The sequence below is a fragment of the Lepidothrix coronata genome, unplaced genomic scaffold (genome assembly GCF_001604755.1).
Source record: "Lepidothrix coronata isolate B3197 unplaced genomic scaffold, Lepidothrix_coronata-1.0 Scaffold2, whole genome shotgun sequence".
NCBI lineage: Eukaryota > Metazoa > Chordata > Aves > Passeriformes > Pipridae > Lepidothrix > Lepidothrix coronata.
The window spans coordinates 13,921,693-13,942,466 of record NW_016690182.1 but is presented as its reverse complement, the minus strand read 5'-3'; the positions used below and the strand labels follow the sequence as shown (position 1 = coordinate 13,942,466).

The window sequence follows — 20,774 nt, the reverse complement described above, 5'->3', positions numbered from 1 at the left end:
TGGGCTGGAACTGAGATCTCAGCCCTGGCAACCTCCTGAACTTGGCAGAAATTCAGATTTGGATGGACTTTCAAATAGTATCAGATGAATGCAGCTTGTCCCCTCGCCAGGTGTGGGGACAGTGCAGAGCTCTGGATGTGCCCAGCATTTGTAATAAGCTGGGCATGACCTTAGTTGTTTTCTCTACCTTTCCTCCCAGGAGGGGATAATGCATTTTAGCTGCTTAGCTGGGCAGCTTTCACAGCAGTTGCTTTTGTAGCTTTGTCCCTGCCACTCATGGCTCTCACCTCGCTGCCCTTCTGCGTCACAGCGTCCGTCCTCTTTCCTCCTGCCTGCTTCTTTCCTCTCAAAGGCCCCGTTTCCCACTCTCAGCCTCTGCTTCCTTTACTCCTACTCTTCCTCCTTGGAGAGTCTCAGGAGGAAATGTCATGACCAAGCACACTTCCTCACTGCTGATTTGTTCTCCAATTCTGCCCTCTCCCTGCCTGCCAGCACTCAGCATCACCCTCAGCTCAGCGCTGTTCCTACATGCACCTGAATTTTGCTGCTTTCAGAGACATTCCTCAAACCCTCCCCTTGTCTGCTTCTACTTTTCTCTCTGTTCAGGATCCCATTGTGCCAAGAGAGGAGGAATGATCAAAGACAAAGGGAATATCCTCCTCTCCCAGGTACAGATGTAGCTGCTTTCTTAATTTTAGCCTGTTCTTCTCTGACTCTGTATTTGCCTCAATAGCCCTTCCCCTCTTGTGTCTCTTTACCTGGTGTCCTTAATTTTCGCCCCTTTCTTTAATCTCTTCAGCTTCATGGAAGCCTTCCCTCGATGGTCTCTCCTCCTGGATGTGCTCTGCTCATCCAGGATGGTGTTGTAGGGTTACCTGCTCTCATAACCTTATTAGCCTGGCATGGCTGGTTTGCACCTTGGTTACTCAGGGGACAGGGAGCATTAGGTTATAGGGTAATTTATTTACACGTGACGTGATTCTCTTTGGCTCTAGAACTGTTCTGTCATTGACTCTGCAATGTATTGGAGCTCTTTGGCTTTTGTTCAAATTTCAGCACCTTATTACACTAAAAGTCTGGTGTGTCGCTAACTCCAAGTACATGGGACATCCTTGTGACTTCCCTGAACTATTCACCTGCTTGGAGTCAATGTGTATAGAAGGTGCTGTGATCAGCTGCACCAGCACTTGCCTGGGTTGAACCTCAGTGCAGGCACTAATTTTGGCTCTCTCACAGTAAAGCTGAAGCGAAGTATCGCTGCCTAAGTAGATTGGTAAAGTAGGGAAGTGACTTTGGGCTAGATTGCATGATAGCTTAAAAAAGACATGCACACTAGCACAGAGTGAAATGCCCTGCATGAGGGCTCGTGCTCATATGCATCCAACCTTTGCTCGAATCCCAGGGCCTGCAGGAAGTGCCACCCTTCCTGTTGCAGATAAATATGGAAGCATCTCAGTGAGGGAGCAGGAATTAACTCTCCTAAAGGTGAGAGGGGAAAAACGGGAAACAAAGGTTAAAGAGTCACTTTTGCAGGTTTCTCAAATCATTTTTGAATTAAATACTTAGGATTATAAAGCATTTGTTGCCTCATTAGTGTTAAATTGTGGAAAGTTCTCAAATCCCCAAGCTGTTTGGTAAATCTTCGAAAGGCAGCCAGACCTTCAGAGCTCAGGGCAAGCTTTGGAGGGGACTCTTCAGAGCTCAGGACACGGTTTAGAGAACAATGGAAACATTGTTCTGAGTGAGTGACATTCAGTGACCAGGATATGGACAATTTGTCGATTATTTCTTTTATTCCTGCCATCTGAATGCCTACTTAATCTGTAATTGTCTCTGTAACTACTCCAGCTGAGGAGGGTGGAGTTTCTTATGCTCAGGTTTGGCAGCTACTCTGGCTCAGGGCCTGAGGGGGGTGTGCACATTTCATTGTTGCATCCTGTAATGTAAGTTTTCAGCTTTTTTGGTTTTCCCTTTCCGTTTTGACTTCCTATTAAGCAGAGTAACCCTGCCTTGTGTGCACTAGATTCTTTATAAAAAGAATATTTCCATTCTAAGGAGAGCTGTAAGTCTTATATCACCGTAACAATTTAAATATTGCGTTGCAATTGCAACTTTAGATTCTTTTAAAAATCTTTTGCTTGAATTGCCAGTTTGGACAAAACCACCCATCTATAAATGTAGATACTTGTCTACCCCTGTGGTGCTTTGAGGGTTTTTATATATATTGAATTTTAACATCCAACTTGGAGCAAAAGGAGAGGTAAAGGGATGCTAAATGTGATGGAGAAAGGGATGATCTTGGAGATAGTGAAGTATAGTATGAAGCAGTTGGAAGCAAAAGTAGACATTCACAGAATACTCTCCCTGTTTGTAAGGGTGAAATGACTCTTCAAATTTAGAACAAGCTGCCATTAAAGTTTTCGAAAGTGTGGAGTTTATTTCTGCAAAGTGCAAAAAAAGGGTGATTGATCATAAATATTTAAAGCAAACTTAAATCTGTCTAAGAACAGAACTGCTACATATGTATGTTTTATATACGATATTTATACTTCTCTACTCTCCTTAAAGGTACCCAGTTATTAACCCCCTATTTTCCCTTCTGCATTTTCATTCTTCCCTTTAGCAGATATTCCACAGTTTTGCATGAATCATCAGCCTATTAAAGTTGTTTCGAGTAAAGTATTAGTCTGTGGTTTTTCAAATCAAAACTTCAGATTATTTTCATTATGTGTAATACATTTGAGATAAATTGAACATATGTACATTGACTTAAAAACCTACATCACAGCCGGAAATGGTTAGTGATAATAACTGCAGCTAAAGCAATGGAAAATTCTCATTTTGGAGCATGGATTGCTGTGATGGTCCCAACTCTGATGGAAACATTGGAATGGCAGCAGGTTTGTGGCTGGTCACAGATGGCCTGGATGTGTGAGCTTGTAAAATAGTCATGGTACCGTGATTTAAACAACATCTGCTCACACACACCTTGAGAGCCTTCAGCAGATGGAGCATTTAAACCTGGCTTTGCTCTGGGCCAGAGGCAGAATGGCTGTGTTTGCAGAAAGGATCCTTCTGACCCACCCCAGACTGAGTAAATGCCGACTTATTGCCAGTCCTTACCAGGCTTGTAATGTTGCAGGAAGGACTTTGATGCCAAATACTTTATCTAACCACAGCTGCTGGGTGCAGAGGGTACAATTGCTACTGGGTTTACTTTTTTTTTTTTTAAAAAAAAAAAAAAAAAAAAAAAAAAAAGAATTCCCAGAGCTTTTCTTGAACTTGGTCATTTCTGGTTAAATTCATACCCCAGAAGACCAAACTTCAATTCAAAGAAAGTTTGTGGGGTTTGTCGCAGTAGTGTAGCTTGTACTCCTTTGCTCCACCACTTTACAAACCACTGTTTTACTGAGTGCCTTGAGACAGCTTTTAAAAATAGTGACTACCTCCAGGAAGATAAAAATATCTACTCTTTTGCCATCCTCTTTCACTCAACTTGCAGTGGAAAGAGGAGAATGATGTCCTCTCATATGGGTGGAAATTGAGGGCTGACAGAGAGAACAAGTTTGAATGAAATATCTTTTCTAAAAATGCTTGTATTTATAAGGTCCTTCAGCCACCAGAATTCAACATAAACAGCTATCGGGGCTAAGATACTGTATTCATTTTTCACTGTTCTATTGGTAGGAGAGAAATAACCTACTATTTCTGAAAACAGCGAGGGTTCTGTCTATGGGGAAATGTGAAAATGCATTTCCCAATGACATCTACTGTACTTTATATGCTTTGTCTGAGATACTTTCAGAGCAGAGCTCTGGCACAAGAGGAAACCCAAAGGAGAACTGTGTGCTTGAAGGCTTGTCTGTTTTTTTTCCAGTCACTTCTTGGTCTATAAAAAGATATTCCTGGTCTCCATACCTTTCTCTCACATAAATGCTCAGACTCTGAGAGCTACAAAATACTCTTTTCAGGACAGAGCTGCTTCTAAAGGGGACCCTTTTTAGATGGCTTATTGTTCCTGGATGGGTAGGGTGCAGAGGAGAGAAAACTCCCTCTCTTCCCTGTAACTGATATGTGTGTGTCTAATGACCTACATTCTTGTAACAGAACAGAACTGGCTTTTTGCTGCTGTGTCACTATCTCACATATTCTGCCAGTTAGTGATTTTCCAGAGGTGGCTCTGAGAGTTAGAACTTATTTTAGCACAAACAAACGGAGCGACGACATTATGACATTCCCATGCAACAAACACTATTCCCTAGCAAGAGGATAGTGTTACCAGATTGTTTCAGCATGAGCTCTTGCTGGGGCCAGTGGTGTCTTGTTGGGCCTGAATTCAAACCAACCAAGGGTTCAAAGGCATCCTAGAGGAATATATTCCAACTGCATGAGGGAGAGGTGGTTTGAACGTGCTTGCTGTCTCATTTTTTAACTACATTTCTGCCATAGCAGGCAAATTCTTGTGGGGAAACACATTTTCAGCTGTGTGTGAATGGATTCAGCTTTAGGATAAACCCAGAATGTAATGAAAACACCCTGAATATATTAAACCAAGGACTTTGAAGACATCAGAAGTTGTGGGTGGGAGACAAGCAGATGCTGATGAATGTTACCAGTTGGCTGAAACAGGAGCTGTCCAAGATGAAGAAGGTAATGGCTGGGTTTGACAAAATGCCTGGGAGAGTTCTGAATCATTGATGGCTATGCAGGAAGTTTTCTCTTCTTCCTCAGAAAAAATGTTTGCTGAGTAATGCATCTGGAAGCAATGATCTCTACAAAAGGATCCTTCCTTCCCCCTCACCTGCTGTGTCCAGGACTGCGTTTGTCCTGCACAGGCAGCTCCAGTCGGAGGATGTTACAGCCTCCCCTGGGACTAGACAGTGAAAATTCATTGTTCCTGTGTACCCCTGCTCCCTGTGCATGAAACCTCTGTGCCCCCTTCCCAGCCTTCCTTCTGCAAGAACTTGGGATCCCTGAACGAGATTGTGTGCTTTGTCAAAGCCTGAGTAAATGGAGGAATAGGATTTGTTTGGCTTTCAGAATGTTAATCCCCCTTCTGCTGGACAGTTGTAATAATAATCAAGTACCCCTATTTCTGAGAGGAAAACTTTATCCTTGGCCATTGGTTTTAGACCATGCAAAGAATGGGAAAATAAAATGAAGCCAGAAATACTTGATCAGGCAGCCAGGGAATCCTGGGGTATTCCCTGCTTCTCTTTGCACTTCGTGTACCCGATTTCTGCAGAGCCCAAGCCATTCCTGGTCCTCTTTATTTTTCTTGTCCTTGGTCCTGTTGCAGAATTTACATAAGCTTTGTAGTAAATGGGAACTGGAGAGTGAATGCTCTTGTTTGCACTAGTTTAGTTAGAAAATATTATTGATAAAATTATAGCCTGATCTCTGATTCTTGGTTAGGACATTTTCCAAAGCAGTCAGGGATTGACCTGGAGAAGATAATGATATTAATAAAGTTGTGCTCTGTGCTGCAGGAAATGCTGGGAAGGGATACAGTCATGCTGAAGTGCTCTGCTGTGCTTCCAGACATGCACTGAGGTTATTTGAGATCTTACATCTTAAATAGCTGTTATAATAAAGATATCCTCATGAGCAAAATGCTCTGCATTTTCAGAGCACCCTTTGAGGCAAAGCAGTTATGATACATTATGTGACCATGAGTTTGCTTCTTAGTTAAATGTTGTACCATCAAAAGAAAAGTTACTATCTTGTCAAATTTATTTAAAGTTACATACTGAAGGGTGTGACTGCATCCTTGTAAAGCTTCGGGAATGAACTCTTACCTAGAGCACGTGTTCACTGCAAGGCCTGATGCAGAGGAGAGAATTCCAGCATCCTTTGATGCCATCTCTGCTGTGGTAGATGTTGTTGTGGCCCTTGGCACTGAGCCAAGGTTCTATGATGGAAGAGAGAGGGTGGGGAATCCATGGCAAATGACCAAGAACAAGCCTCAGCATGCTGCCTTTTTTTCCTTCCTCCCAACTTACTTATGTCTTCAGCACCCTGGCAATACTCAGGAAATTGTTTCCAATTCCTGTTTTAGGAAAACAAGATCATACTCTCAATTTAGGGTAATGAAATCCCTCTGCGCTTGGGAAAATCGTTCCCGATCCTCTCTACTTTGAGAGGACAGATGAAGTCATAAAGTTTAAGAAATAAAAAATATAAAAACTAGATTTCAGTTCTGCCACTCCTGGAGAGTCCTGGTCCACAGAAGGGTAAATTGTTCTCACGAACACTCGCAGAGTGGCAGAGCTGGAAATGAAAGTGCCAGAATATGCAGTGAGTTGACAGTGCAGGAAGTGTGTGAAATGAAACAATCTTATAGATAAAGGATAATTCTGACAAAAGACATTGGGAAAGCTGAGTTGTGTGGAGCACATCCGTGCCTTTAAAGCTTATGGAACATCTGGATTCCAAAAAACTGAAAATTACTTAAGGAATTCCTGAATTAATTCTCAGTTTTACGTTGTTAAAAAAATACACACACGACTCCCAAATATTCTAACATTCCTAATTCTTCCTGATGCTGGAAGATGAGGTGTACCTTATGAAGGGGGAGAAAATGTTGTCTTTCTGCAAAGCCACTGAACAAGCTGTGCTTGTACGTTGGGTCTGGTGCCCAAGTCAGGCATGTGCAGGCAGTGCAGGAAGTTGGGCAACAGCTTGTGTTGCAACTTTCCACCTGCAGGTTTGGCTGATGGGAGCATTTTCAAAGTGAATGTTTCAGTGGAATTTCTGTGTCCTGGTTCTGTTTTCTGGCTGGTCTCTTGGTGTTCTCTGAATGCAGGCCAGAACGTTTATCCACACATACCCATACTCAGGTTTGTTCATTTTGAAACCAGTAAAATGTTGTCAGCGGCTGCTTTTGCAGGGAGGATTTTACCTGTGTGTTAAAAAACTTTTCAGAAATTTAAATGCTTTGTAGTAGGTAATAAGAGACCAAATGTGCATCACTGCATCCTCAACTTTTTTATCCCCCTGTCCAGAAGAGAGGGGGAGGAGAGCTGATTTGCAAGATATTATTATTCAGCTTGATGCATACTATTTCACTGCTAGTGAGTTTATCAGGTTGTTCCTTACTCTTGTCCAGGTCAAAATTCAAGATACTGGGTGCTCTCCATTTCTAGGTTCTGCTGCTAACCCCATAGTTTCTCTCTTTTGGCCACTTTGAGCTGCTATTAATCTAAGTGTAATGTTGCTTGTCCCTCCCGTCCCAAACAAGCTTGAAATCTTGAGCAATCGAATAAAAATACCTTTCTACTGTACATGCACTGGTGGGAAGTCCTTTGGCTGGATTGCTCACCATTTATTGTAACTTTTATTGTAAAATACTTGTTGGGGGAAAATCCTCTAAGGCAGCAACATTCATGCTGTGAGATTAGATGCCTGCTGACTTTATGAAGAGAAGAAAAGGATACCATGTCTGGGATTAATAGTGTTTGGGGATGTTTCTCTCTCCGCTATTCACATTGCAATCTCTGCATTGCCTCGAGGAACGAGGAGTGAGAAAAGGGAAAATTTTTGAAGAAACACATGATAAGACCTTTTTGGAACAAAGGTGCAATGTAAGAATGGCTCATGTTGTTCAGATCAAAGTATCCTATGTCTGCTGAAACTCAGAGCAGATTCCTAGGGAGCGTTATCAGAATGGGGCCAACAAGCAGTGATACTTTCCCAGAGTATTTTCCACTTCCAAGAAGGACTTCCTGAGCCCAGAGTGGTGTCTTTTGTCTTTAATATCCCTCAGTGGACTTTTCTTCCATGAAGCTGTGGAGCAGCTCTTTGAACTCACATAAGGGAGTCTGTGTTTTGCATTCTCTGGACTTCAGCTCCGACTGTTGGGAAAAGTTGCCTGCTTCCTGCTGTTTTTGTATTTCAGGGTTTATGACAATCACAGCTACAAAAGCAGTATCCCAAATTTGCTGCAGAAGGCCAGCTAATTGCAATTGTTAGTCTTTTCCTTAATAGAAAGTAATGTCCATAGGTGTCCAGTATTCCCTATATTAAAATAGAGCTGGGCCCTGGGTGTATTTTTATTCTTTTTTTGGTTTATTCATATATTAGTTTGGTTTTTTCTGCCTGAACTCTGTATTAACCTTGCTAATACAGTTATTGGGGGGGCTCAGCATGGTAGTTTTTGTTGCTTATTGTGAGACAGCTTGGTTTGCAGGATGAACGATGGAGGAGGATGGAAGGGCAGGGGCAAGAACAGAGCAGGACCTCTCAGGTCACTCTGGGCCAAGATTGTTCCAGGCTGCTGGAATAAACCTGGTTGCAGCATGGGGAGAGCACAGGACATGGCTGGTGTGTGCTTTCATCCTATTATTTTATTATTATGGGACTGGAATAGGATCCTACAAGTTTTGAATCAGTTTTTGCTTAACCTTATAAAAATACTGCCAGCAATTTTCAGTGTTGCACTGAAAGTGTTCCCAGATTGTGGACCAGCTCTAAACACTGCTGCAGTTACCTTGGAAAAGTATGTCAATTCACTCAAACAATATTATGAACCCAGGTGCCCTTTCTAGTCTGTTGCTGCTCTCAGAAGTTTGCAACAGGTGTTTTCCTCAGTCTCCCCATCGTTACTATGGGGTCGCCGAGGTCAAAAAGGACAAATATACCCATCAGGAAAGCAGAGATGGGACAGACCTGTAAAATCCTGAGGGCTGAGTCTAGAGCAGGAGTCTGAGGCTCACTGACAGCAGTCATAGAATCATAGAGTCAAAGAATGGTTTGGATTGGAAGGGACCTTAAAAACCATCCCATCCAGTTCCACCCCGTGTCATGGGCAGGGACACCTCCCACTAGCCCAGGTTGCTCCAAGCCCCCTCCAACCTGGCCTTGGACACTTCCAGGGATGGGGCAGCCACAGCTTCTCTGGGCAACCTGTGCCAGGGCCTCCCCACCCTCACAGGGAACACTTCCTAATATCCCAGCTAACCCTGCCCTCTGTCAGTGTGAAGTTATCCCCTTTTGTCCTGTCACTCCAGGCCCTTGTAAATAGTCTTTTTCCATCTTTCTTGTAGGCTCACTTCAGGTGCTGCAGGTCATCTGGACATCCTCCTGGCTGCTGTGCAAAGCCAGAAGTTCACTCACTCATTCTCATTATTTAATTTATGTCGCATTTTCTTCCTTTATTTCAGCTCAAAAAGAAGCAGGTCTATGTGGAGAAGGTGGAGAAGATGCAGCAGGCCTTGGTTCAGCTGCAGGCAGCGTGTGAGAAGCGGGAACAGCTGGAACACAGGCTGAGGACACGGCTGGAGAGAGAACTGGAGTCTCTGCGGATGCAGCAGGTACCCCTGTTCCCCTGGGCTGGACTGGGCTTCCTGTAGGATTGCACACCACAGCCTGCACCACACAGAAAAGAAGGGCAGTGGGGTTTTTGTCATCTTGTATTATTAAGGGATGTTTCTTTTGCTAGCTAGAGTCATGGATTTGCTGGCTGTTGTATCGTTTTTACCTGATTTTGTACGATTTTACTCAGAAAATTTAGGTAAGCAGCAATAGGGGATCCATCCTGTGCTGGGGTGCAGACACAGCTGTATAGCTTAGATGCTGTTTTATCATTAAGTATCCTGGTTATATTTGCTTTGAAATTATTTTTAGTATCTTGTTCACAGTTTGGAATTTTATATAAAATACCTTAACAACTGGTCTGAAGAGAGGCCCTTCAAAAAACTTTTGCATTTAAAAAAACCCACACAAGACTAAAGCAGCAAAACCAATTCTATATATGCAGTTGATGGAAATGTAGACTATATTCTTGTGGGTGTAATGTGAGTCTTTTTCAGTGAAAAGAACGAATGAGTAGTAGATTGTGCAGGGGTGTTATGAATTGGATGTGAAGTTTTACTTCAACCTGGGTCAAACACAGGTGAACTGTCAGGTGTGTAAATTTTACTAGAAATAGGATGCAGGCCTGTGTTCTAAATCACATCTATTTTCAGGTTATTTTTATCCCCCAACTTCCACCTTTGCATACGAATGGATATTTGAATCTTACTTGGGGTTTTTTGTATTGGTTTTAGTAGGAGTTACAGTAATTTGATAAACTTTTCTGTGTTACCTTTGGAAGATTAACAACTTTTTACATTGAACCTGAGTAAACAAAATAAACTGCTTTCTTGTCATGGTTAAAAATTCTGAGCTGAGCATAAAAAAGCTTGTCCACCCAACTTCTTTTCTTTTAAATTTTTTAAAATTTTTTTTAAAGTCAAATATCCTGCTAATCCCAGATTATCCATTGAACTATTAGCTCAGCAAATCTCCACTCTTGTTTTGAAAGGGAACACTGACTGTCTTCCAAATATTGCTTTAGAAATGAATTATTTTAATCCCCAGCTACTTAATCCCCAGGTATACACTGTTAATATTAATTTAATGACCAAATCCTTTAAAAATATTTTGGATGTATTTTTTAAAAGGGGTGATAACTCTTGTATACTAGTTTGTGTTTTGCTAAACACTGTTGGAAGCAGGTCGATGTTACTTTAGGCATCATGGATGGGCTGTACACATCACACCTGAATAGCATGATCTAGCTCTGGGATGCATATTTTGGGCTTTGCACATGGAAAAAGGCCTTAGGAGTATTTTCTATCTCAGACATTTGCTTATTAGTCTGCCCAACGTTGCATAGACAACTGCATTTCACTTGGGGGGTTCTTTTGTCAAAGCAGCGCTGCTCTGGAGCAGCCTCTGTCCTTCAAACAAAAAGCAGACCAACCAGCCCTGATTCTTACAGATGCATCCTGAGACTTCTATTTTTGGTTTTGGTTTTTTTTCTCTCGGGAATCAGCGTCAGGGCACATCTCAGGCTGCCAACGTCTCCGAGTACAACGCCACGGCGCTCATGGAACTCCTGCGGGAGAAGGAAGAAAGGATTCTTGCTCTGGAAGCTGACATGACCAAGTGGGAACAGAAATACCTGGAGGAAAGTGTGATGAGACAGTTTGCTTTGGATGCAGCTGCAACTGTGGCTGCTCAGAGGTAAATGAGACTTTTCATAGTGCTGGGATTGTTTTCTTTTTCCGGTTGAATGTCATATTTCCCACCAAGGAATGTTGTCATACCACCCTCCCATGATCGCTTGCCTTGTGTTCTGAACGACTCCTCAGACTTCTTCATGTAAGTGGAGCTTGGCTGCTTTTTCTGGGAGCTGTGGAATTGCCAGCAATTAGAAACATTTTTCCAGAGGAAGATTCCTCCACGTGCAGGAGCCGTTTTCCAGACTAGAATTGTTCTGAGCCATTCCTAGAAGCTGTTGATTCAAAAATAGGTGTTTGAGAAAGGTTTTTTTTTTTATTTTTAAAGCAGGAATCAGTCCTTTCTGAAGTCATGTGAGATGGGGTGAGCTTGGTGATTCACATCGTTCACCCTGAATGGCTTCCTTGTTCTCCAGAATGTTTTTGCAAATTACTTTGTGGTATTGTCCTCAACATGGTTACTAACCAGAAACATCTACTAGGAAATTCTGCTCAAAACATTCTGCTGTGTCTGGAGAGCGCTGCTTGTGGGGGTGGGAAGGGTGTCTGAAATTTGGTAACAAGCTCACATTCCAAGACAACTGCACAGAAACACTTATTATGGCTGTAAATAGGCCTGAGTGCCTCAGCTGGTTGGTAAACTGTGTTGGAGTGCAGCTCCTTGGCGTTGGGTATTGCGTACAGGGAATTTCATTGCTCTCTAGTTTATGGTTCTTGATGGCAGATTTTACTGTGGATTGTTTCATGAGCCAAATCCAGATAGGGCTGTTATCACTACTGGCTTTCCAGCTTGTAAGATCATACTGGAATTACAGGGGTAAAGTTGCAGAGCTGCTGTGTTAGCGTTTAAAGACTTATCTTATCTTGCTCCAGAAGCAAGCTGTTATTTCAGCATATTGATGCTTCTTGTGCACTGTTTTCTGCCTCCCTAGAGATTCCCTAAAGGCTTTTGCTGCTGCTTGCCCTTAGAGGCCATGTTATATTTTCAGCATGGGCTGATAAGTAGGGGCCTGGTCTATTGTTTATCGGGGAATGAGAGGGCATGTGTTGCTGGTCAGCTTTTGTTAAATGAACAAAAATGCTGTCCAGTCAGGAAAGAGCCAGCCTCTGCTTTTCCATCTAGCTGCTGGGAGGGCTTCCACTAGTTTTGGGGGCAACCTCATCTATGCTGTGTACAGATTTCTTTCCCTTTTCTTCCCTAGTGGGAACTAGCATCCTGAGGTTGCAGGAAGGATGCTTTAGAGCACAGGCAGGAATCTGGGTCACATTGGGTTTATTTGGTAAATGACCTTCTCATGCCCTTCACATTCACAAGTAGAATGAAATACTCATTATGTTTTGGTTAGTGCACTGAACAACTATGACAGTGTTAACATCAGGCACTGTACAGAATGAGCCTGAAACTGTTTTCAGCCCATTTCAAGTGTTTTGGACCAAGCTGCTTAGGACTGCTTAAGAAACTTCCATGCCTTGTTCCCTTTGATACTCACATTCCCTGTATGATACTGTTGGAAGGGGAAGGGAAAAAGCTTTATATCTGCAGTGAAGTTTGGGCTATTTCAATTGAAGAAAAACACCTGTTGTTCTATATCCTTCCCTTTCCCCATGATTTGCCTCATTGATCCCTTTACAGTAGTGCAGTTAATCTACATTAGATTATAGACTGGCCTGAGATGGACAGGATATTGTTGTAATGACTTGCATGTTTTTATAATCTAATCTTCATTAGGACACTAATGAAGTTGGGAGTTGGATTTTTGGAAGACACTGAGCCAGCTTAAACTCATAAAAAGTGGATGTTCTTGTTTGTTACCTTTGAGCAATGATTTTGTGCTGCTAGGAGGAAAGCAGCAAACATATCAGGTCCTTGATCTGCTGTACTGCTTGTTCTCAGGGACACGACGGTGATCAGCCACTCGCCCAACCCCAGCTATGACACCTCACTGGAAGCTCGCATCCAGAAGGAGGAGGAGGAGATTCTGCTTGCCAACAGGAGATGTCTTGACATGGAGGGAAGGTAAAGTGCAGTTTGGCCCTATCTGGCTTCCTTGAGACAGGGATTTTACATTAGTTGTCTGGGTAGACACCTCAGAACCAGCAATTCTTGTATCTTCACCAACAGCAACGATGTAGGATGACACACACTCATCTGGCCAAGGCAGTATCTACATAGCAATCCAAAATCTGTCTTGATACTGAGGGCCAATGCAAAAAAGTCTTGTCTTAGATTTTTTTGCATCTAACTTGTTCCTCTTCTCTCTTCAGGGCGTCTTCATCAGACCCCAGGCTCCACCACCTCTTAACAGTCTCACAGAACTGCTTTCCCTGGGGTTAGGTCCAGTGCAGACTCCCCAGAGTGTGTCAGTAATCCTTTCTGTTGGTCTCATGTCCTGGCTGTAACTCTCAGCTTTGTCTCAAAGCCACTTCCATGGCTGTTTAGAGCAGCTTCCAGGAGCCAAAGCTGGGTGGATGTGTGTCTCAGTGCATTCTCTTGTGCATAATTTGCTCTGTGGGCCAGTGAGCAGCCAGTGTCCAGGACAGCAATCTCGCTGTCATCCTCTCTCCACCTCCCAAAATGCCTAAGAGGGTCTTGATCACAGCCATGGGGACACTGAGGCCTCAGTCCAAGGAGACAGGAGACTCATAAATTGTTCATTTTACTTCCCAAAAAGGATTAAGACTCTCCACGCTCAGATCATTGAGAAGGATGCCATGATCAAAGTCCTGCAGCAGCGCTCCCGGAAGGAGCCTGGCAAGACAGACCAGCTCAGCTCCATGAGACCTGCCAAGTCCCTCATGTCCATCTCCAACGCTGGCTCAGGCTTGCTGTCCCACTCCTCAACGCTGAGCAGCACTCCCATCCTGGAGGAGAAGAGGGAGGACAAGAGCTGGAAAGGCAGTCTGGGTAATTTTCAAGTACCAGATACGCAGGTCACTGCTTAGAGGGGAGGAGGAGCAGCAGAGGAAGGTGTGTTAGACAGACAGACCAGCTGGCCTGGCACGCAGTAAAACTGACTGCAAGCAAGATGGGACGCATTTGGAATAGCTACTTGTTTTAATCACTTTTGGGAAACAGTGACTTCTGATGTCCAGGCTCTCTCATTAAAATGTGTGATCTTTATTCCCAGTTTGGTACCTGACATTAGGGATGTTTGGGGTACAGTTTTCAGAGTTCTCAAACACTTGCTTTTTATTGGGTGTTATGGCTGGCTGGATGTGTAAAGTCTCCTTGAATAGGAGCGGAGATACTAATCAGGATTTCTATCCCCTAGTGTTGTGCCTGCACTAACATGACTCCTATCTGGAATGGCTCAACAGCATTGTTTTGAGAAATGGAGTTGTAACAAAGCAAATCCTAGATGATTTTTTTTTCCAGGGAGGAAGTTAGGCCCAAAGGCCCCCCTCTGAGAGTAGAAGACCCTGAAATATGAATGAGACCCTGTTGCAGGTGATTTCAGTGTGCAGTTTTACCCTGCCAAAGATGGGCCAGTGCTTAGAGCCAGGTAACTCTTAGTGCCCACTTGCAAACAGCAGCACGAGGATACTGCTATTCCTCAGGTGCTTCAGCACCCAGTGGTGAAAGGTGCTATGGAAAGGTAAATTAGTGCTGTCTCCTGAAGCATGGAGCACATTCGGGATCCTAGAGCAAGTCCTGCAGAGGGGCACAGGAACTGATGCCAGTTAGTTTTCTGTGATTGTGACATTTCCTTCCCTTTTTCCATGAAGGTGTTCTGCTGGGAACAGAATATCGCTCCGAATCCATTCCCTCCACCCCCTCTCCTGTCCTTCCTTCCACACCACTGCTGTCAGCCCACTCAAAAACAGGCAGCAGAGACTGCAGCACCCAGACAGACCGGGGAAGTGAACAGAGCAAAGCTGCACCTTCCCCTGCAGCTCCTGCCTCAGGACGACTCCCCAGCACCAGCTTGACCTACAGTGCAGAGAAAACAGGTAACAGGGCTCAGCTGCTGTCCCAGGGGGGTCCCTGCTGCCCACTCACCGTCAGTGCTGCTCTGTGGGGCAGGCCCTGATGTCCCTTTTTCAGTTCAGGCAAACCGGGGCTAGTTTTTGTGAGGGCAGGCGGGTTTTGGGGGCAAGCACGGCAGTGTCCTGAGAGGTCTCAAATGCTCTGAAGGAAAAAAAGCTTTAAGAGTGCTCTCATAAGCATGGGCACACTGGTTAGAGAGGTACAGTGAGATCTGAGAATTGGAACAGGGAGCTGCAAATCCCAGGACAGTCTCTGAGTCAGTGTTGCCTCTGAAGTCAGTGTGAGCAGCATGTGGGGTTTAACAGCATATGAAAACGGGCTGTTGAAAGTGGCCGTTGCATTGAGTGGGTTTTCAAAGACAGGTGGACTCAGAAAAGGGGAGGAAGAAGAAGGAAAGGGAGCTATCACGGTGGGACTGTCTAGTTCACTGCCCTGGTCGCAGGACCAGCCTCAGCCTTGGCACAAGCAGATCCAGTTGACAGTGACTGTCACAGAAGCTGAATTTGCTTCCCACAGAGCTCTGAGCTGGCAAGAGCTGCTCATTTTCCAGCCCACTCTGCCAAATCAATGCAGATTACACAACCTTGCCTCTTCTCCTTACAGACACATTACAATGATGTTGTTCTTTATGGAAGAGTGCATTTGGCTGGGCTGCTGTGCACCCTGCCCATGCTGTGCTATTTAATGGGTATCGAGGGAGATGGGGACAGGTTTGGTGCTGAAAGTCTGTGCTGACTGCATTGGTTTAAATGCAATCACTCCAGTTTTATGTGGATTTGTGTATCAGTGGGAGGTAGCCAAAGGGAATTTGATAAAATATCTTTATTTGTCTGGCTACATACGTAGAGAATGGAATTTTTAAAAATGAAACAAGTTATTAGCTGTCTTTGGCCAATGATAGAAAATGACTTTTAAAATGTTAATGTCATATTTCTAACCTCATTGAAATTACAACTCTCTTGTTATAATTGTCTTGTCTGTCTCTTGTTTTTCCTCATCACGTAGATGGGCCACTCTTCCACTCCAGCACTCTTGAAAGAAAAGCCCCTGTTCAGACCATGGGGCAGGACCTTCCAGATGGAGAGATGGTAGAATACCTCATCTGAAAGCCTGTACCAAGATCTGAGCTGGATAACAGTAGCAAGAAATTTTAAAAGACATTTTTATTGGGAAAAATTGTAGTACCTGAGTAATAAAAGAACGGTCATCTGTTTGCTCTTGTATATTATGTCTCAAAAGTATGGACAGGTTAATTTATAATTTGTTCTAAATTATAAAAAACCCATAACACTTTTTCTTTGAAAGTTTCCCCCTTTATTTTTTAAATACCGTATCTGATAACATCTGGAGGAAAAAACCCCTAGAACTTAGGTGTGCTACATCTGGGATTTCATTTCAGTATTTTTAAAGTCTCTTAAACAGAAGTACCTGCTCTCACAGGTGTTGGTTACATGTCCAGCTTACATGCAGTAAGGTGAGCTTAATGGCCTTATAATGATTAGAACCAGGGACTTTGTTGTGAGCATCACTTAATGGTTTTAGAATCAGGTGTTCTGAGAGGCTTTTATGAATCTGGGCTGTGATCAAGGGAGATTTCCCTTTCACTTCCTGTTTCCTCTCAATGTAAGAACTCAGAATAGGTATTTCATATTCACAGGCTGAAAAGATTTCCATTTTCAGTGCAGTAACTTTTTTTTTTTACTTCCCAAATTTCTTTCTTTATTATTTCCTTATTAAAAAAAAATTACTCCGGTGATTAATGTTGCATTTCACATTTTTAGTTTCGTTGCAAGATTTGCCACACTTTTATACTTAAGTACTTTTTCAGTAATTTATGCAGTGGATAGTAAATAATATATTGCATTAATGTTTTACATAAATTAAAAGAGGGGAGTTTACAGGCCTGGTCCTGATCTGTTAGATCAGATTTCTGTCATTGTAATTCCATTGGCTTTGGTGGAACTACTCCAAATTTACCATAGTGCAAGTGGGAAGACCTGTTGCTTTTCATTATTAGCAACTTAATCTACTCCATCTGTGGAGATGTTTCTCTGGAGCAGATTTTTCTATTTTTCAAATGCCCCTCTGCTTTGTATGTCCCTCCTGTTTGGAGAGACTGGATTCTTTGTCCTATAGCAAAGCCTCAGAGGTAGAGCTTTAAAGAGAAACTCTATGTAGAGGTTCAGATGGAAGGTTCTTTCCTTCCAAAATACTTCTTTAGTTCATCTCACTGGAGAGAGTGGCTTAAAGTCCCAGAGGCATCACAGAAGAAAGTTACACATTTAAGTCATGAGATTCACTTTCAGATTTTTGGGAACTAGCACAGCAGTGCTTTGGTTACAGATACTATAAGGAGATATTAAGACCAATAGAAGTACATGAGTATTTTTTTGTTACTGTCTTTGCATTTTATTAAAACACTTCAATATTAATTTCTATTAAAAACTATTCTTTTTGTACTTGAATGTTAAAATATTTCCTTAGCCAGTGCTCACACATGGGGAGCCTGGCTAGTTTCAGCTTTCTATGCAGCATTAGAGTAGCCAGATTTTTGTTTCTGGTCATTTCATCTCAGAAATAAGGAAATCCAGCAATTAATCATCAAACAGTTAGTGAATGTCTTTGATTCTTCCTTAGTTGACATTACTGCTGTGATGTTCAATTGAAATGGCCTTATCAGATCAACAGATACCACATGAGTTTCACAGTGGAGGGTTGGGAGGGGAAAGGAGGTGCCTTCTGTCTGCTGCACGAGGGACTTGGTGGTGCCTAAAGGTCAGCTGCAAGGAAAGCACTTCCCATAATTTCTAGCAGATTTGCTCCTTGTTAGTGTTCTTCAGGCCATATCCCCAGTCCCACAGAAGCCAGAGATGGCCAGGTGTGTAAGGTAAGAGATGCACTAAGTGTGTATGGCTTGAGCAGTCACTGCTCTACCAGGCAGCACAAACCCCCTTCCAGCACCACTTCAGACATTTCAGAGCTGCCCCTCAGGGCTTTGACTGTCTGTGCCACATGGGACAACATCTCTCTGGACAGTTATGGACCTTCTTCCCCTCTGAATCAGTTCTCCTCTTTGTAGGCAAACTTTGTAGAGTTTGCCTTCTTGTAGGCAAACTGTCCACAGCCTCTTCCTTCTCATCCCTGAGAATGTCTTACATTTATTTCTCTTGGCTTAATCCCATCCCATTGTATGAAGTTATGTCCACCCCGGATGATTTGAAGTGATTTCTCTTCCTCCTCCACAGTTGTTGGAAATGCAGGAGATTTGCTCATTAGCTCAAGGTGTCCCATCTTTTTGCCATTGCAGCAGAAATATATTATATTTTGTGGTTTTGGCTTAGAATGAACAACAAGGGAGATAAAATTCCATTGAGTATCTGTCTCAGAGCAGGTTTGAGTGCTTTTCTGTTCTTTTAAAGTCAGGAAAAATTATATTCCATGTTTACAAATACTTCTGAGCAGTCTGAAAGAAGTTTTACAACCATAGGGCTCTAGATAAAAGGTTCCAACTCACTTGATTCACATTAATTCTAAAACATCTGGGGAAATTTGGATTCTTTACAGGTAAAATCTCTTTCAGAAAACTGATTTTCCCCAGTCAATATTGTCTCTTTAGGTAAATGTAATTGGTTTATCCTCGTTGCAGCTCATTGTTTTCAGAGTGCCACTGTGATTTACTTTTACAAATAACAAATCTGACATAATAGCTTTCTGTGAATAAAATGCAGATGATGGACAGCAACTGTCTCCTCCAAAAATGGAAGGCAGGTGGTCACTGACAGTCCAACCCATCAGGATTGCAGGAGCCTTGGCAAGAGCCTGTGGAAGTAATATTGGAAGAAAATGGTGCAGATTTACGTTGTTTGGGTCAGGTTCTTTGCCCTATTTTGTAGTTTTAATTTCTTTCAAAAGCAAAACCCCGAAAACTTTTTGATGTGGAAGTTGGAGGTCATTTTCCTGTGCTGACAAACTAGGAGCCATCAGGAATGTATTCTGTCCCTCGAGCTTCCTCCGAGCCGTCCTGACGTGAATGTAAAGGAGCCGCTTGCTTTGAGGAAGATGTGTACTATAGCCTTCAGTCTCTGTACAGATCTTCATTGTGTTTTTAAACAGAAACTGCTTTAAGGAGCCAAACTGCACACCTAGTTCCTTTGCCTTCTGTAGAGCTTATTTCTAGTAGGAAGTGATTTTTAACAATGATTGCAATGACCTTTGCAAACCAAAATTTTAGACTAAGAGTTTTTCTTAAACTCGGGTATTAGAAGCAGAATTGTAGCTTTTTATAAAGAAAGCCACATATTCTTCTTTGTAGAGCGAAACAAGAAAATTAAGTTTAGTTATGTTTCCTCTTTCCTTTCACTGCTTACAGAATGGCTAAACTCTCAAGTCCTTCCCTTGGGCAGTTCCTTTGGGATTTGGCGGCTCGGGGAACTGCCTGAGATCCAGAGGCTTTTGTTCCCACCTGGCCCAGTGTTGTTATTAACTTACACAGCTCCTGCCTGGCAGCTCCTGGCGGGGTCTAGAGCAGCAATTCTGTGTCTGAGGACTCAAGGGGTTGTGTGAGTTGCTTCTCAGGAGTCTGCACAGGGGACTGAGCTCAGCATGTCTTATGGGGCGAAATTCTGTGCATGTGGCCTCTGCTGCTGCTGTTTGCAGCAGCTTTGCTGTAAAGAAGCTTTGCTTTGTTTTGAGACTGCCTGAGTGAGGGGACTTGCAGAGATTTAGGCCAGGCCCATTTCCATGGGCAGCTCCTGCTCCGGGAGCCCGCAGTGGTGGGCAGGATGTGTGACACCTGCACAGTGAATCCTGACAGCTGGGCCAGGCCGAGGGCTCTTCCCACAGGGACCAGAACTCGGTGCAGTCAGGGCGGGCAAAACCCTGGGGGTGTTTGTGTGCCTCCCTAGGGCTGGCACAGGTTATCCCAGGATTCACTGCACCACTGCTGGTGGGTTTGCTCCATGCCAGGGGCGGGCGGACAGGGGGCTGTGGGGAGAGGAGGATCTCTTTTCATGTATTTGTATAGGAACTCTTTTGTAAAAGCTAGTGGTTTTATGTCTAGGAAGTAAAAAAAAAATTGTAAAATGTAATTGTACTGTATTTATGAAGAAAATACATTTCTTTTCAAAAAGATCTTATTCTAAGTTGATTCTAGAGTCTGGCTTCCACCAATATCATCTCATAGGCTTTTAGAAGCATTGAAACTCAACTGGTCTGCATTGTGCTGTCTGACTGCAGCTTTAGGGGTGTGCTAAACCATGGAGATATAAGGAAAAGATGACCAGCTGCCCTCCTGACTTGAGCAGAACCCATGTTGTCTCAAGTTCTGAAGTGTTGGAACACTTGGTTGGTTCAGCTTGGGCTGTGCTCAGGCTCAGCAGTGGAGATGCTGAAATAACTGGAGAGCAGCCTGGAGCCTCTGGAGAGAGCTGGGAAAATGCTGCCCTGTTGCTTTGGCCATGGAGCAGGGCTCATCCCAAGAGGTTGTCACCCAGGATGCCAGTCTGGTCATTTTGGTCTCTTCCATTTGTAGAGGAGGAGTTTCGGGGTGCAAATGGCTTCAACCAGTTTCCCTTCCAGCAGGGTTGTGGTCTAACAGGGGACCAGTTGTCTGCTTCTCTTCAGGATCCGAAATATCAAAGTATAAATTCAATACTAAAAGTTTGCCATTTCACAACTGTCGAAAGTGTGCCAAGAGAAGGATATTTCCTATATAACTATATTGAAGTGAATCACGTGCATTATTTTCTTCTCTTTATTTGAACCATCGGATTTATTTTGTAATA

The 20,774-nt window shown here is 43.2% G+C and overlaps 1 protein-coding gene across 3 annotated transcripts in view; it reads left to right on the top strand.

Moving 5' to 3' along the window:
• Positions 1 to 20,121, top strand: part of AMOT (angiomotin) — a 62,768-nt gene extending 42,647 nt beyond the window's left edge. For all 3 annotated transcript variants that reach the window (XM_017818573.1, XM_017818583.1, XM_017818576.1), the window contains 6 exons: positions 9,162 to 9,311; positions 10,817 to 11,007; positions 12,898 to 13,020; positions 13,676 to 13,908; positions 14,730 to 14,954; positions 15,997 to 20,121. In XM_017818573.1, coding sequence (XP_017674062.1) covers positions 9,162 to 9,311; positions 10,817 to 11,007; positions 12,898 to 13,020; positions 13,676 to 13,908; positions 14,730 to 14,954; positions 15,997 to 16,097 — 1,023 coding nt within the window. In that variant the 3' untranslated portion in view covers positions 16,098 to 20,121. The remainder of the gene's footprint in view (positions 1 to 9,161; positions 9,312 to 10,816; positions 11,008 to 12,897; positions 13,021 to 13,675; positions 13,909 to 14,729; positions 14,955 to 15,996) is intronic.
• Positions 20,122 to 20,774: the final 653 nt, after the last annotated feature.